Raw genomic sequence first — 16500 nt, 5'->3', positions numbered from 1 at the left:
TTTCATCCTAGTTACGCCTTGCTCTTTGTCTCTATATTCCTCCACTTCTCCACCTTTGTCACGGTCAGTGTTATTTTGCATTTCACACACCACCCATTCCTCTGGACACCTGAACACTGAGCTACAACATGCATAGTCCACAGTGATCCCACACTCCACATATTCAAGATTCAAGAATGTTTATTGTCATTACGTGCACATGACAACATTTTTCTTAGGGGTAGTTCTCAGCTAGATTAAAAAAAATAAAATAAAATCACTCAAGAATATGTACATCACTATAAAAACACTAAAGAAAATATATATCCAGACCAGGTACATTATATACAGAAAAGAAATTATGTGCAGTCCAGTGCAGTAAATACCATGTGCAGTTAGGATGCAGTTGTGTGCAAATGAATTGCAGTCCCAGAGAAGTTGGAGAGTGCAGTTCAGTGCAGGACACAGTTCGATGGGAGTAGGGGAGGGATGGGTAAGTGTCAGGGGGAGGGTGTATATGTATGTATGACTGTGGGGGGTGAGATGGCTTTCATAGCACTGGGGAACAAGCTGTTTCTGACTCTGGTGGTGTTAGTTTTTGTATCGTTTCCCAGAACGAAGTGGTACAAACAATCCATTGCTCGGGTTGAAGGGATCCACCACAATGCGCCTGGCCTCCTTCTGGGCACGACTAGCATATATTGCGTATAGATCTGGTAGGCGACAGCCCACGATCCCCTGAGCTGTTCTCACCACCCGGGCCAAGTCTTTTCTGTCCTGTGCCGTGCAGCTGCCGTACCACACCGTCACACTGAGACAGAAGACGCTCTCAACTGTGGCTCTGTAAAAGTTTGCAAGCAGCTGAGAGAAGAGTCCAGTACGCTTCAGCTTCCCGAGGAAGAAGAGCTATTGTTGGGCCTTCTTCACCAGGTGTGACATGTTCAAAGACCAGGTCAGATGAGATGTGGATGCCCAGGAACTTGATGTTATCCACACATTCCACCGCCTCCCCATATATGTGGACAGGAACCTGTTCAGTTCTCCTGGACCTCCTGTAATCCACAATGACCTCCTTAGTCTTGCTGGTGTTCAGGACGTGGTTGTTGGTTGAACACCACTGTGTCAGGTGCTGGATCTCCCCTCTGTATTGGGTCTCATCATTTTCCATTACAGAGAGGGGATCCATCACCTGACACAGTGGTGTTCAACCAACAACCTCGTCCTGAACACCAGATGACCCTCTGTGACATTCCCTTAAAACATCTTTATATTTGTGGTCAGTTTCTCAGCTTCTTGTTGTTAATTGTTCTCTGAAAGTTATTTTCAGTCTTTAAAGGTGCAGTTTGTGAGATTTAAGAGGCTCTATTTTCAGAAATTGAATACAGCTTTCATGTACAGTGTATAATCACATGAAAATAAGAATCTCTATTTATTAGGTGAAAATGTGATGCAAATATCCACAGAGGAGGTTGGATGTTTTATGGTGGGTGGAATTCACCATTACTGTCACCTGTTGTGTTTGACAGTGAAGCTCAGTTAACAACTAACCTTTAACAAACAAGCCCCTAACAAACAACACAAACACCGGCACAAATGAGGAACTTACATGTTTTTTGCAACTTCTGTAGGTCACAGTGGGGATTAAATATCACACGCTGATGAATATGGAATGAGAAGACATGTCTTCTTTAAAAGGTTTAGTTTGTTTCAGATGGCTTGACACACTGTAAAAGATCTGTATTGTAGGCAATGTTCTTATAGTCTTTAAGCTAAACTGATTATTATGAATGATCCTACAGTATTGCTCCCTACTGACCCATTCTGTCTGAAGACAATGTCAAATCAGTAACTCTTTAAAACGATGTCAACAAAAACAGAACTTTAAAGCCTTCATGGAGACAAGATTTATTGCATGGCTCTTGTATTTGCATTAGTTTCAAGCTAGTTCTGTGTAAAATATTTGCATCTGAGCATTAATATGCCTTTATTGTGGGGAGATGACAGGAAATAAGTGGAAAGAAAGAGGAGGAAGGCCATGCAGCAAGGTACCGATTTGTTGTTAAACAGCAACCAGCAGTAGTAGGATATCTGAAATGTCCCCCTTATCGTGTAACGATACCAGAAAGGCAAAACAATACTGATACTTTCATGCAAGCAGGATTTAACCATAATGCCTTATCTTAATAACCCGTTGTAAATGTCAAAGAGTTGCTGTTGTCAAGTTCTAGTCGTCATAGTGTCTCTTCTCTGCTGTGATAGTTTTCAGGTACACTGGGAGAGGGGATGAAAGAGTGGTACAGTATCTTCTGCAGCCATCACACTCAATCTGTGAGTTTCTACAAAGAGCAGCTGCAGAACAGCAAGAAGCTGCAGAACCTCATCAGAGTAAGAGAAAAAAAAAGTCATTTTCATACTACAGTATGTATGTTGAAGTAATAGTTGTGTCTTGCAGTTAATGAGGTGCCTTGTGCAGTCAGTACCACACACACTCCTAGGAACAAACACTGATAGAAAGAGTATGTGATGTCAGTCTCTTAAACAACACAAATACCTCATGTCATAAGAGCAACAACAGTCCTGCACCAGTGCACCTTATAAACTAACAACAGAGCATCATTAAAACAAAACCTTTCCCTTTTTTAAACAGAAAATAGGCCAGCTGCCTCTAGTAAGAAGGCTGGGAATCCCTGAGTGTTTTCTATTGGTGACTCAGCGTATCACCAAATATCCTGTCCTGGTTGAGCGAATCATCCAAAACACTGAAGGTAATCTCTGATCCATGAGATGGACTGGATGAGGTGTATGTGAAATGGCTGAGCGGTTGAATATATTTCCCACTCCTTCCAGCTGATACGGACGAGTACAAGTCTCTGGTTCAGGGTTTGGCGCTGATCAAAGACACCATCTCCCAGGTGAACGCTCAGGTCAGTGAATATGAGAAAGCCGCCCGTCTCCGAGAGATCTGCTCGCGTCTCGAACCTAAATCTCAGGGCCGGATTATGGGCGAGCGATTCCTCCGCAGAGAGGAACTGATGCAAAACAACCGTACGCTGCTGCACGAAGGAGCTCTCATGTGGAAGTCCTCAGGGAGACAGAAAGGTGGGCCACTAGAGTTTTCGCTTCTAATCTTGCTGTTGAATTATGTTTTGGTCTGTTGCCAGGAAACATTATTGACTAAGAGGCTACTTTTTTGTCTCTTAAAACGAACTAAAATAATGACCATTAGTTCACGTATGAGTCTGAAAGGGTTTGCTAAACATGAGCAGTAAACACACCACAGAAATGTCAAATTTTACTTTTGTACACATCTACAATAAACTTACCCACATCAAACTAACTACTTCCATTGCTAGAAAGACGATCCTCAAGAACTGGAAATCCAAAAACAACACAATCATCACACAATGGAAACATTTACTCAACAAATACATCTCTTTGGAAAACCCACCGACTTCCACAGAACAGTCCGCAACAGAACCCCTCCCCATCTGGTCCCCACTTGTTAATTTTCTATAGTCTTAACTTTCGTTTTTCTCTCCTTATACACTTTTTACCCCTCAATCGTTCCACACTTATCTACTTTTTTGAACTGATTTCTTAACCCCCCCTCCCTTATTTATTTATTGCTCTTGTTTTTGCTTTTTTTTTTTTTTTTCCTTACTCAGTAATTTGCCTGAAAACCAATGACCATTGATATTTGTCTCTTTAAGAGGCATCCCCTGTATAACCACAACAATATCAATACGCTTTATCCGGCTGTTATTATTATTTTTATTGGTTATTTTGTTATTTATTTTTGTTCGTTATGATTTTTGTTAATATCATCACTATTATCACTGTTGTTAATGATAATGTTTTTTTTTGTTTGTTAATTATCAGTTGTTGTTATTACCATTTCCTTTCTTTCATTTTTCTGTCACACACACACACACACACACACACACACCAATGTATAATCCGGCTTTATGCAGGTCATTAAAAACCATTAAGTCATAAAATAAATTTTGTGAAAATTAAGGCCTTAAATGCAAAAAAAAACATTGCTAAAAAGCATTAAATGTGATGTCCAGAGGCATTAAAGAATTAAATACACTTGATGGAAAAAAAAGCATTGTTATTCACGATTTATTTTGATTATATTAACGTTTAATAATTTTGAACAGAAGTATAGTGTGATGATTGACAGGCTGAACCCTTTAATTGACTATTGTTTATGGCCTGTAAACGACGTCGCAATACCGGATGCTTGGAATGCAATGTGCTTTGAGCGTGCTCATGCTGTGGTAAAAGAATGGAGGGAATATTTGGAAATGTCGGGAAAATGGGAAAATGCAAGTTTCAGCAGAAGTGATTGGAGGAAGAACTATTTAGAACCTGGTTAAAGCCTGTTAACAGTAAACTGTTATAAAACTATATATAAAACTCTGTCTGCAGTTGGACATGGGCATTAAATTTGTTACAAGTGGCATTAAAAAGCATTAAATTAGATTAGCTGATACCTGCAGAAAACCTGATAATGATGAATATGTTATTAGTATCTGTTTTTTTGTCTTATTTGTTGTCATGTCTTTCTCATGTTTTGTTGTACTGCATCACTTAATTAAAAAAAGGAGTTTGTAAATTGATTTTATCCCCAGATGTAAGAGATGATAATGGTACAAGACAGATACAAGAAAAAAAACAAACACTAATTACAAACAGTACCTTTAATTCCTATCAACAGAGAGGGGCAGCATGTCTGTGGTGTTAGTTTCATTTTAAAATTGTAGAAGCCAGTTATATTTTAGTTGAAAAACTGCATTTGTTTCCTCCTCATTACAAATTGTAACTGTAGTTGCATTCCTGCATTTGTTGCAGTGTGAACCTGCACATCCAGAAATCTTTGAGATTGTAACATTAGCCTTCACGAGGTCACAGTAGTTGTGGATTTAAAATGAAAAGTGTACGTGAAAGGAGGAGGGTGAGTCAAGTGTGTTTTAATGACAGTGGATTACTGCAGTATTATACTAGAGATGTGTACTTGTATAGATAGTTTTTAATCGCAGGATTAACAGCTTTTTTGACGTTCTGAGAACAAGTAAAGCAACATATTTCATGTCATTGGTTAAACAAAGACTCTCACAATAAGGAAGATAAGTGTCTTAAATTCACCTTCAAATGCAGCCAAAGGTAAATACTGAGCATATTTACGTTACGCTGATCTGCATTTGTTTCCCCTGTAGACATTCATGCTGTGCTGTTGTCAGACGTGCTCCTCCTCTTACAAGAGAAAGATCAGAAGCTTGTATTTGCTGCTGTGGTGAGTTCTGCCCAAACACTGAGCCCATTTACACGCACACTAATACTCTGATCATTATTTGATTTCTGGAGTTATCAGATTATTCAAGTGATCATGTAAACAGAATAATGTGATGTGTTTAATCAGATAACAGCAGTAATCTGATTATTAGAAATCAGATTAACACAACTGGATTTCTCCTCAATACTCTGTCTTCCTGTGTGTATATAGATTAATCAGATTTATTTAGTTCTTTTACATCTGCGCATGTGTAAAAACCATAGAAATTGTAGAAAACAGAAGTTACACGGTCAAGTGACAGGTGTACTGTCTGTAAGTGCCGCCGTAACTTATTGGGCTCCATGCCGTCCGCTGCCAGAGTTTTCAGACATAACACACACAGGGGTCTCTCCTCATGTCCCACCATAGTCACTGCGAAGCCCTGTGAAGTACGGCAGTGAAAAAGCTAAGCCATCAGTTCTGCCATGCGTATCCCCTGGGGTCGGATGCACCCCACTATTTGACAAACATTGACCTAATGGACTGTGTAGGTCTTTGACACTGAAATCTGAAATGTGTCCTTTAGTTTTCTGATCTGTCACGCTGCCACAGAGACATAGATTTCTTCATGAGTACTGATATTGCCTGATATGACGTAATGAATCATGGATGTTTTACTTTCCACATCAACTGTTTTTAGGATAACAAGCCACCGGTGATCTCTCTCCGAGGCCTGATTGTCAGGGAAGTGGCTCATGAAGACAAAGCCATGTACCTTATCTGTGCGTGCACCTCCAACATGTACGAGATCCACACAGGTTCCAGAAACGACTGCATTACCTGGACCACACTCATAAGGGAGGCGGTCAACTGGTAAGAGCAGCAGAAGGCAACACACGAAAAAGATCATGATGAGGATCATTTATTATGTCTTTTTTAGTGTTTATCTAGTCAAAAATAACTTACTTTGAGGAAATTCTATAAAAGACATCACTGTGACTTGGATTTCAGCTTTACAGAGGAAGAGGAGCAGTATAGTGAACAGACTACTGTATTTCAACAGTATCAAGGTAAGATAAAGACTATAATCACTGACCTGCTTAGTCAACTTCCTCTGGGTGTTTTGATTTGAAACACTGACATTTAAAGATGTTTTTTATGTAGATCCTTCTAGTTTCACAGGTTTTACAATTACCTACCGCATGTTATTAACAGATAGTCTAAAGGAGAGAGATGAGCAGATAAAGCAAAGCCTTGAGGAGAAGCAGCAGCTCATTGTGGAGCTCTATGAGACGGTGACAGGGCGGGAAAGTTCCCACAGAGGGTTACTGCTCCGAGGAGACGCCTCTGACCTCCAGCAGGGGGAGACACTGCTCAGAGGAGCCATCAATGAAGGTAGGAGCTGACACTGCACTTTGTAGTTTTTAAGAATTATAGTAGATAAGGATATAACTTTGAGTTATTATGTTATTGATTTTGTCGATTATGTATTTTTCATACAGTGAAGGTGTAACTGAGGAAGTTTTCTTTCTTGTGTGCAGTGGAGAATGTGCAGGGCCTACTCATGATGAGAATAAAAAAAACCCAGATCCCCCAGAGGACTGAAGGAGGGGCTGACGGTAACCCCACAGCCAACGCTCTGAAAAGTAAGAGCTGAGTTTTACCTCCTCCAACCAGGGTCCAGTTTATATTGATGTCTGTCCAGACTCACAGAATATAAGTAGTATTTATTCATTCATGGCAAAGTGAAAAACATGTCTACACATAGTATTTTTAGGTGTATGGTTTAGAATAATGGACAGAAAGTGTTTTTATGGTGATGGTAAAGAAAGGTGACCTTGGGTATTTAACTTGAAATGAATTCATTATTTTATTCTTTTACATGTTTCTGTGAAAATGTTGTCATAATTACTGTTTGAATTGGGCTCTGGCCAAAAATGCATTGTGTGAACACACTGACCTTGACCTTTGACCAATTTTCTAATCAGTTTCAAATCCACACAGAGCCATTAAAAGTTTGTGTTCTTTAGTATAGTTTCTCTACAGTTAAAGTAATATGAAATAGGGGTGTAACGGTGCACTCGTTTGTACCGAACTGTTTCAGTTCGGGGCCTTCTATACAATACGGAGGTGTACCCAACGAATACATGCAGCCTATGTGAAGAACGCAAACACTTGAGAAGCAGGGGGGACGCAAGCAGAACCCATGTGCAGGGTTTCCTCTACATACATTCAACAGCAACGAATTCTCAAGGCCGCTGCAAAAACACCCAAACATGACAACAGAGAGTATAACAGAGGCGCAGAAGCCGGGTCGGATGTTCGAAGCATGTTGTTTCACTTTCAGTTTTCGGTTTGTTGCAGCTTTGTGGCACAGAAGAGTCCAGGGGTTCCTTTATAGCAAAAAGGTTTTTTTTTTTTTTTTTTTTTTTTTTTTTTAAACTCGTTGGCAAAATCAAGTGACCTTGCTCCTCTTCTCCTGCACCTCTGTTGCGGTGTTACTGTGAGGTCACATTCACAGCACCTCAGGGAATACGGTGAGGCGTTCAGAAACACTCACTAAATTACAGTGTTTGCCATAAACGAGCATTGAACATTAAAAAATGCAAAAATACATAACGTGGGGTTCCTGTTAATGCACAATTGACTGAGCAATATTTTGTAGAAATGTTCTGTGTCCCACAGGTAGTTATGGAGCACACCCCCCTAAACGCCCCCTTCACTGGTCTCCTTCACTGTACTGAAAACGTATCGAAAATGTACCGAACCAAAGACCCCTGTTCCAAAAACATAACAAACCAAAATTTTTCTGTACTGTTACACCCCTAATATGAAAGTAACAGAAAATAGAGAAAAGCATGTAATAATCTGAAATTCAGTGTAAACACAGAGGAGCTGATTGATCTGGGATGTGTTTCATCAGATGGAGATCCAGTGGATCGGCCCGGCAGCAGCGAGGTCAGCGTCATGTCTGGCACTCACATAAACCCAGACCATCAGCTCCAAGAGATCTACTACTCTGAGAGCGTGGAACAGTCTGTGAGTGATACACAACAGCTGACTAGTATTTCATTATTTCATACCAGTACATAAAGCAGAGTCATTATACACACAGTACATGTACAGTAGTAACGAGGCAATTGACCAAGAATACTGATAGAAAATATTTGATGCTGCAGGTTTGACAGTGTAACGTTCAGAACTGACAAGTAAACTCACAAGTGTCAAAAAGTAGTTTGTTGAATGAGGAACACAGAAATAAACCTGTTTACAGCCTGGTGCAAACACAGTTTTTATATATCGACTGGCCGATATATCAGGCTGATGTATTGATTTTTTTCAATATCGTCCATCTGCCTTAATTTTTTTTGACAGCTGATATTTGATCAGTAGTAAAAACGTCATAAGATATTTGATCAGGCACCTGTGTGGGCAGCACTTGAAGTTCAATAAATGCTAAGAGTACTATTTGTATGTGTATTAATAGTTTTATTTATTTTGCTGCATAAAGTGTTTCAGCTGTATTTTATGGTCAATGTGGTTTTAAAAAAATTGGCCTTAAATATCAGCCTTAAAATTGGCTGTAGATATCAGCCATCGGCTGACCAAATTTTTTAAAAATTGGCATCGTCCTTAGAAAAACCCATCTTGGTCAACCTCATTTCGGTGGTGTTTCGCATGACTGTGCTGATTATGTGGCGGTGTTTTCAGTGGGATACCACCGTTTGACATCAGAGGCTTCGTCCATGGTTTATCCACATCTGTCACACAGAGTCTAATGATGCATCACATGAACTGGACTGGAACATTAACTGTCTGACATGAGTGTAAAATACTTCTTTTGTTTGTTTTACTTGGCTTCAAGGCTGATGGTGATGTTGATGAGGACGACGACGATGATGATGACGATGATGACACACAAATGCCACAGTGCAGTCTGTCCTCCACTAATCAGATCCCTGATGACGAGGTAAGCCTCATTTTGTTTGCGCCATTTCTATCGGTATTATTCAGTTCATGGTAAAGTGTCCACATCTGCAACATCTGTTTTCCACTGTAGGTGTGTGATAGGGTGATACTACTGGCACAAAGGCTCTACAGTTTACAAGTAAGACATTCATTTTGTCTGTAAATGTGTTGTCTGTGACTGTCTTATTTTTGCATTTGCATTTATGTCATTGATGAATCTAAAGGTGGAATCTTTCATTAGGTTTACAGTGGTAAGAAACTCTGGATTTATATCATAGCTTTTGCTTTTTTTAAGAGTATTGATAGTTTTAAAGTTTTTGTTTGTAGTTTTGTTATGAATTAGTTTAGTCCACGTTCTTTTTTTTTTTTTTTTTTTCAAATAAGGAACTGACTAGTTTTTTTGTACATTTTTTCTCATCTATTGAAAGGAAAGCTTTGATTTACAGAACCTGATGATAGTGGAGTAACAGAATCCATAACATCTCATATCATTTACTAAACCATTGTTAATCAAACATCCCATATTGTGTTCACCATGAGTCCTTAGAATGAAGGTATAATGACCCCTGTAATTTCAGCTGCCAGTCTGTTTGCAGTTCTTACTGTTCATTTTATTTAGATGGTGTTTTCACTGTTGGTTTTACTTTTCGTTTTCACTAATAACCCTTTTTACTCTTTGACTCACAGGCCATCATCGCTCAGCAGGACAGCCAGATCGTGCTTCAGCAGGCTTCACAGTCCAAGAGTAAACGTGTCGCCCGTCACTACAGCAGCGCTCTGCTAGAGCAGGAGAATCAGCGCAACACGGAGAAGCAGAAGCAGGAGCTGGCAAATCTGCACAAAATGCAGGCCCAGCAGCGAGAGGAGCAGCAGCGCTGGGAGAAGGACAAGGAGCGACAGAGGATCCAGATGGAGACTCTGGAGGCCGAGGTTCGTCAGAGGGAGGAGGAGTGCAGGAGGCGGGAGGAGAAGCTCAACGAGGAGAAGGCAGAGCTAGAGAGGCAGAAGGAGAACTATCAGCACGACCTGGAGAGGCTGAGGGAGTCTCTGAGAGGCGTGGAGAAGGAGGAGGAGCGGCAGACTCAGGAACGAGAGCGACTGGAGAAGATCAAAAGAAACACCAGCTTCTTGAAGCCAGGACTCTCTAATCCTGACGATCACAAAAAAGTGAGCAATGGACACAAACAGGATCAGTGAATAGGATATCATATCCTTTGTTTTTTTTTTTTTTTTTTTTTTTTTTTTGGGGGGGGGGGTTATGTAATTCTAAAGTATGTGGAGGATGGGGAGGGTTATATAGCTCTGAAGTTAAAGCTGTGAGAAAGTGCAAGTGAGCTCACCTCACCTTATCATTGACGACCTGCCGCCCCCCCAAAATATTTGCTACTGGGGTTGGTGGAATGTTGTAATATGCACCCCCCACCCCCACTCACAGACGAGTATGTGTGTATATGTGTGTGTGTGTGTGTGTGTGTGTGTGTCGGGTGGGTGGTTATAATGTTGTGATGTACAACAGTAGTCCCTTAACACGTACGCACGACAATGTCACTTGCAACCCCTCCATGTCCTTACGCCCCCCCCGGGTAAGAACCACTGGGATATAGATATAGGATCCATATTGAACACATCCTGTTTTAATGTGGCAGCAAACACTCATTTCAGCTCTGTAATAGTTAGATTAGGAGTGCACCGAGCAGATACATGATGCAAATAAAGGTCAGTCAAACACATCACAGTTCAGTTAGCTCCGCTGTCAGATACCTGATCCAGCTAAAATATTACATGCTTCATTTCCATGTACTATATCATATGTCAGCAGTACGCTGCAGATCTGTGCACACACAGCAAAACTGTTGCAGAAGGTGGCAGGAAAATCCACGGTGTAGTTGGTAAGAGTTTATTGATTCCATGTACTGTACTTTCCTGACTATAAGCCGCACTCACCCCATCTCCAACGTCTCACCGTCGCTCCATTGATGCCAAACTTACATGCAGCAGCTCTATTTCCTTCTTCGTCAGCTGGATGGATCATTAGCCGAGAAAACATAAATTAGCCGCATCATTTTAGAGCCACAGGTTCACAGTGTGTGGAAAAAAGTAGCAGGTTATAGACCGGAAATTACAGTAAATGCTGAAACACATGGTCCACAACCCTGCTGTATCCATCAGTAGTGATCAGCTCCTTCAGGTCTGTGTGTAACAGTTACAGATGGGGACCGCACAAACATTTAATGCTTTCTAAAAACAATGGGACAATAAGCCTAAATCTGAATAGTCACAAGTCTACACATAAAAAATGAGCTAATAACTCCTAAAATCTTTGGCCAAAGCCATAAAATCTTATAATGGGCTCTCTGCACAGCCCCACTACTTCCTGAACTTCAGGTGGCTCCTTTATTTCCTGTCTTTCATTATTGGACACACCGATTAATCCAGGTGTGTCTGCTGCTTCTTGTTGCAACGACTGATTAATTAGACACACCTGGATTAATCGGTGTGTCCAATAATGAAAGACAGGAAATAAAGGACCCACCTGCAGTTCAGGAAGTAGTGGGGCTGTGCATAGAGCCCATTGGATCAGTAATTTAAAGATGAACCACCAGAAGATCTGAAGTTTCCATTACAATGAAGCAGACCAGAATGAGTCCTAAACCCATGTCTCCTGGTCGTCTTTATCCTTCAGCACCTGAGTCTGTCCAGTTTCCCGTCGTTCAGAGGCAGCGGAGTTAACGGCACTGCGACTCCCAATCCCTACGTCCTGCCCAGTGTAACCGCGTCGGACCCCAAGGAAATCCCCCCAAAGGTTCCACCACGCAGAGAGAGCATCAGCCCACAGGTGGTCAAACAGGAAGTGCCCATCCACCTGATCAGCACCACCAACCAGGTGCTGAAACCTGCAGTCGTGCAGCAGCAGATTCCCACCAAACTCGCCACTCTGGGCAAGGGCAAAGAGAAAGGATTCAAGAGCAAAGGGTCCCATCAGAGAACCAACAGCGCAGGTCAGGACCCAGAGTGTAAAGATCATGCTGTTCATTGAAAAAAAAATATTGTCTGGAAAAAACACAATTAACCCCTGGCTCCTTCCTCCTTCATGCAGCCTCTATAGACGTGAACCAGGTGCTGCCGATCAGAGTCACTGGGAAGGAAGGAGGCAGTCTACGAGCCAAAAGGACCAGCAGTCCTCCAAGAATCTACCAGTCAGGTACAGAATCCAACAGAAACACCCCAGTCAGGCATAAATGATGAGTTACCGAACAAAACTGAGCAACGACCTCCTCGGTCATAGAGCCAAAGGCAGCCACAAATTTTTTGGTGTCCCCAGACATTCAAAACGGAGACTTTTTTTTTCCTAAAATTAATTTGTTTTTGATCATGTAATAGTATGTAATATACTATGTTGCAAATAAACATTAATTTTAGATTTTATTTATTTATTTATTTTTGGGCGACACAGTGGTGCAGTGGTTAGCACTCGTCCCTCACAGCAAGAAGGTCCTGGGTTCGATTCCAACACCAGTCGATGGGGGGTGGGACCTTCCTGTGTGGAGTTGGCATGTTCTCCCCGTGTCTGCGTGGGTTCTCTCTAGGTTCTCCGGCTTCCTCCCACAATCCAAAGACATACGCTGATAGGTTAATTGGTTAATCTAAATTGCCCATAAGTGTGAATGTGAGAGTGATTGTTTGTCTGTATGTGTTCAGCCCTGCGATGAACTGGCGAAATGTCCAGGGTGTACCCCGCCTTTGCCCCTGTGTAGCTGGGATAGGCTCCAAGTGACCCCCGTGACCCTAGTGAGGATAAAGCAGGTTCAGATAATGAAGGAATGAATATTTATTTATTTATTTAATATTATTATGGATGGAGGCAGTAAATCCAGGTGTAGATTACTGCACAAAGGGAGAATTAGATTTTCCTTGGTCAGGATATGTACGGTCAGTCCGGCTTGGATTTACAAGGCTGCAGTGGCGATTTCTCACAGACTGCAAGGGAAGCCCTGCTTCCTCTAAAATTATGAAAATTAAATGGTTAAATATGTACGGCTGTGTTGACATTTAATTGGCCACAAATGTGTTAGAACACGTTCATCTCACAGATGAGTTCGTTCAGAATCAGCTTTATCACAAACCAACGGACGCGATGTTGTTCACTTCTCCTCCATTCCCGTTGCGCTGTTTTCTCCTCCATCTCTGCTCAGTGCATTTGTCCGTAGACTGTGGGCGTCTCTGGGCTTCAATGGGACTGAGTGGAACAGTTTTTTTCATTGCGTCAAAACTGGACGGTAATTGGATAAATGCCACGATGTTGTCCCGCCCCCGGACGCCGGGCGTCTCTGGGGGTGAATGGAGCTGTGGGCGGAGCTCTGCCAGGCTGGACGCCAGAATCTCACGTGCTGATTGGAGGATCAGTCGAAAGGCTGAATCCTGTTTGATTGACAGCTATTTTCAGATCTGCTCCTTCACTGACACAGTTCAGTTTAATACCGTCACACATTCTGCTGTGAAATCAGAGAAACCACTACGAAATTACTTGTTCATTTCTTGCACTATAAATAAAACACTCATTGGACTTCCTTGTTTCAATTTAACATAATTTCAGCGTTTTCTTGTTTCAGTTCCATAATTTAATCATTTCTTGTTCGAGTTTAATATCGTTTTGTAGATAGTTAAATCAATCAAACTGTCGGCTAGGTCGGAGTGAAAGGAGCATTTCTAGTTTAAAAAGGCTGAAGTCTTACACCCACAACACACTGGGCCAAGGCCGTCTGAGCAGACCAGCTCTGCTGAACATTGACAGGACACTGGTCCAGTCCCTGGAAAAGACGCCTACGTGGTACGATAAGGTCACTGAGCATTTTCTTAAAAAGGAACGGAGGGCCGAATGTATGTTTAAATAGCTTGACAATTTTTTGTATTTATTTATTATTATTATTATTTTTTATGTAAGCCGACAATGAGCTTCCCCTGTCTGAAAGACGAGCAGCCGCCACTGCAAGGTTGACAATTAATACTGAACAAACAAGAACTGAAACTATGAATTATGAAAGAGCTGCAGCATCTGAAACTGACCACAATGAACATTTGACAGAGAAACAGAACCACAGTGCTGCAGTTTCAGCTTCAGTTTGTCATGTCTTTTATTTATTGTGATTGTCTCTGTCAACTCAACATAGATTTTTTTATTACTAAGTTTTTATTTTTATTTTAATCAATTACTAGAAATTCCAGGCGACCCCATTTGAATTCCAGGCGACCCCAAGGTTGAAAAACACTGTTGTAAAGGCTCCATCTTATGGTCGATTTGCAAACATAAGGTAGAAGTGTTCCCTCAACAGGCCGTTTGGATCTCACCCTAGTTTTGATGACGTGTTTTCATCCCCGTCTCTTCAGATCTGTTCAAGCCGTCAGAAACTGTTCCCAACGTGAAGCCGTCTCCATCCTTCATCTCACACAAGAGGAGCCACAGTGACGCTCCTCCACCCGTCCCACCTCCTTTTCCCAAAGACGTTCTTGAAACGAGCAAAGAAAAGGTCATCTTCCTCTGACGATGAACTGCACACTGCAGAGTAAAGCCTCGAACGGATGGACTGACAGACAGAGCTGGACAGATGTACACAAGTCAGAGACATTTTAATCTGCTCAGCCTGAGGAGACGGTGTTTTTCTAAACATATGCACATGGATGAAATGAAGCATCAGAACCTCTGACAGGAAGACTATTTTTAAGCTTTTAAAGATTTTCTGTTTTTACCGAATACTTTTTGAAGAATTGATTCATTATTTTAAATGAACTAGGTTGTCTTTAACCATGTAGCACTCGTGTCTTAACTCCTGACCTGAGATCGGATCGAATAATGTGCTGATGAAGGTGTAAGGAGGCTCCAGGTGCCAAACACAAACACAGGCTTTTATTTTATTTGACCTGTGGATCTGCTCCTTAGTATCTGATGAAAATATAACCAGGACATGTGAAGAAAAAAACTGGATTACTTTCCTGTCATTGTATTGGATGATGAGCAGCTGTGGTTTGTGTTTGAGTTTACAATCAGACAATGATGTTAGAAGAATGAAACGGCTTCAGGTAAAACACACTGTTCAGTCCTGGTGTATGAAAAGTGTAAATAATGTTACGGTGATTCCTTTCAGGAGAAACAACTGGGTACTAAACTTTTTCTTCCATTTAAAACATTGCACAAATAACAGATAATGGAATAAAAAGATGGTTGATTTTACTGTGAGATTCCGTTGTGATGACTTAGTATCTCCAGAGTGAATTCAGTTTATCAGGATTTATCCTTGACTGAATTAAATTATCAATGAAGCAAAAAAATTGTGATATTTTGTATCTAGTAAGAGTTATTATTATTAAGAGTTAAGTATTTAGTTTATTATTGGAGTTACTGTGTTAGGAAAAAATACTTATTTCTGGTTAAGTCTACTTTCCCTGTTATTAAATGCTGTTTTTTTTTTTTTTTTTTAAATCTGTCCACTTAATATCACCACTACAATTGTTTAATCATCTAAGCAGTTTATCAATGGTGAAATATTGCCTGGAGTCCAGTAGAAGGAACTTAAAAAAAAAAGGCAAACTGCATTTCTAGCAGAATTAAAACGCTCATTTTCTCAGATGAATCAGTTTTACACAAGATTATTCTTTTGAATATGTGGAAATGAGAAGCAGACTACCAGAGTTTTAGTCCGTTCACTTTGAATACACCGTACATTCACACATATTGTTTAACATAAAATTCCACACACACCCAGTAAGTGGAGCTCAAGTGTCTTCAGCTCCCCCTTGTGACTGGATGTGTTGTAGCTCATACAAAACCAACAGACTTCCCAAAGGTGAATTTGGACTTCTAGGATAGAAGATCAGTTTGTTTTTAATATCTTTTTGTAAGTGAGCGCTTTGTGGCAGCTGGTGTCCTGAGTTCTTTGAGGTTTTGTTGAGTTCCTTCTCTGTTCAGGACTGAAAAACCCTGGACCTCAATTTATGAATAACCTTAAGATTATTATTGGCACCATATTCATAAAACTAAATTGAACCTTTGATTTAAGTAGCTATAGAATATAACGTTTTGTTAGACACAGGTTTGTTTGTTTTTTTTTTTTACATCAAATTGGCTAATATTGGCAAACATCAGTTGAACCCTTTGATGCATGAATTATGAGAACCTAGGTCAAGATTTTTTCCTGAGTGTTTTAATTCCTCTTTAGGTATTAAAACAAGATTGATGTTTTTTTTTTTTTTAATTAACCTATTTTTCATGGAATTACAAA

The 16500-nt window shown here is 40.7% G+C and overlaps 1 protein-coding gene across 2 annotated transcripts in view; it reads left to right on the top strand.

Annotated features, from left to right (window-relative positions):
- LOC115437877 (rho guanine nucleotide exchange factor 18-like) overlaps window positions 1–15458 on the top strand; it is a 30344-nt gene extending 14886 nt beyond the window's left edge. For both annotated transcript variants that reach the window (XM_030161256.1, XM_030161255.1), the window contains exons 7-21: window positions 2239–2364; window positions 2627–2744; window positions 2827–3078; window positions 5202–5278; window positions 5958–6130; window positions 6269–6327; window positions 6473–6652; window positions 6799–6903; window positions 8181–8296; window positions 9123–9227; window positions 9318–9365; window positions 9914–10393; window positions 11910–12225; window positions 12324–12428; window positions 14612–15458. In XM_030161256.1, the coding sequence (XP_030017116.1) occupies window positions 2239–2364; window positions 2627–2744; window positions 2827–3078; window positions 5202–5278; window positions 5958–6130; window positions 6269–6327; window positions 6473–6652; window positions 6799–6903; window positions 8181–8296; window positions 9123–9227; window positions 9318–9365; window positions 9914–10393; window positions 11910–12225; window positions 12324–12428; window positions 14612–14766 (2415 nt within the window). In that variant the 3' untranslated portion in view covers window positions 14767–15458. The remainder of the gene's footprint in view (window positions 1–2238; window positions 2365–2626; window positions 2745–2826; window positions 3079–5201; window positions 5279–5957; window positions 6131–6268; window positions 6328–6472; window positions 6653–6798; window positions 6904–8180; window positions 8297–9122; window positions 9228–9317; window positions 9366–9913; window positions 10394–11909; window positions 12226–12323; window positions 12429–14611) is intronic.
- Window positions 15459–16500: the final 1042 nt, after the last annotated feature.

Source organism: Sphaeramia orbicularis, chromosome 17, assembly GCF_902148855.1.
Source record: "Sphaeramia orbicularis chromosome 17, fSphaOr1.1, whole genome shotgun sequence".
Lineage (NCBI taxonomy): Eukaryota > Metazoa > Chordata > Actinopteri > Kurtiformes > Apogonidae > Sphaeramia > Sphaeramia orbicularis.
The sequence above is the reverse complement of the archived record's forward strand: the minus strand, read 5'-3'. Positions and strand labels throughout refer to the sequence as shown.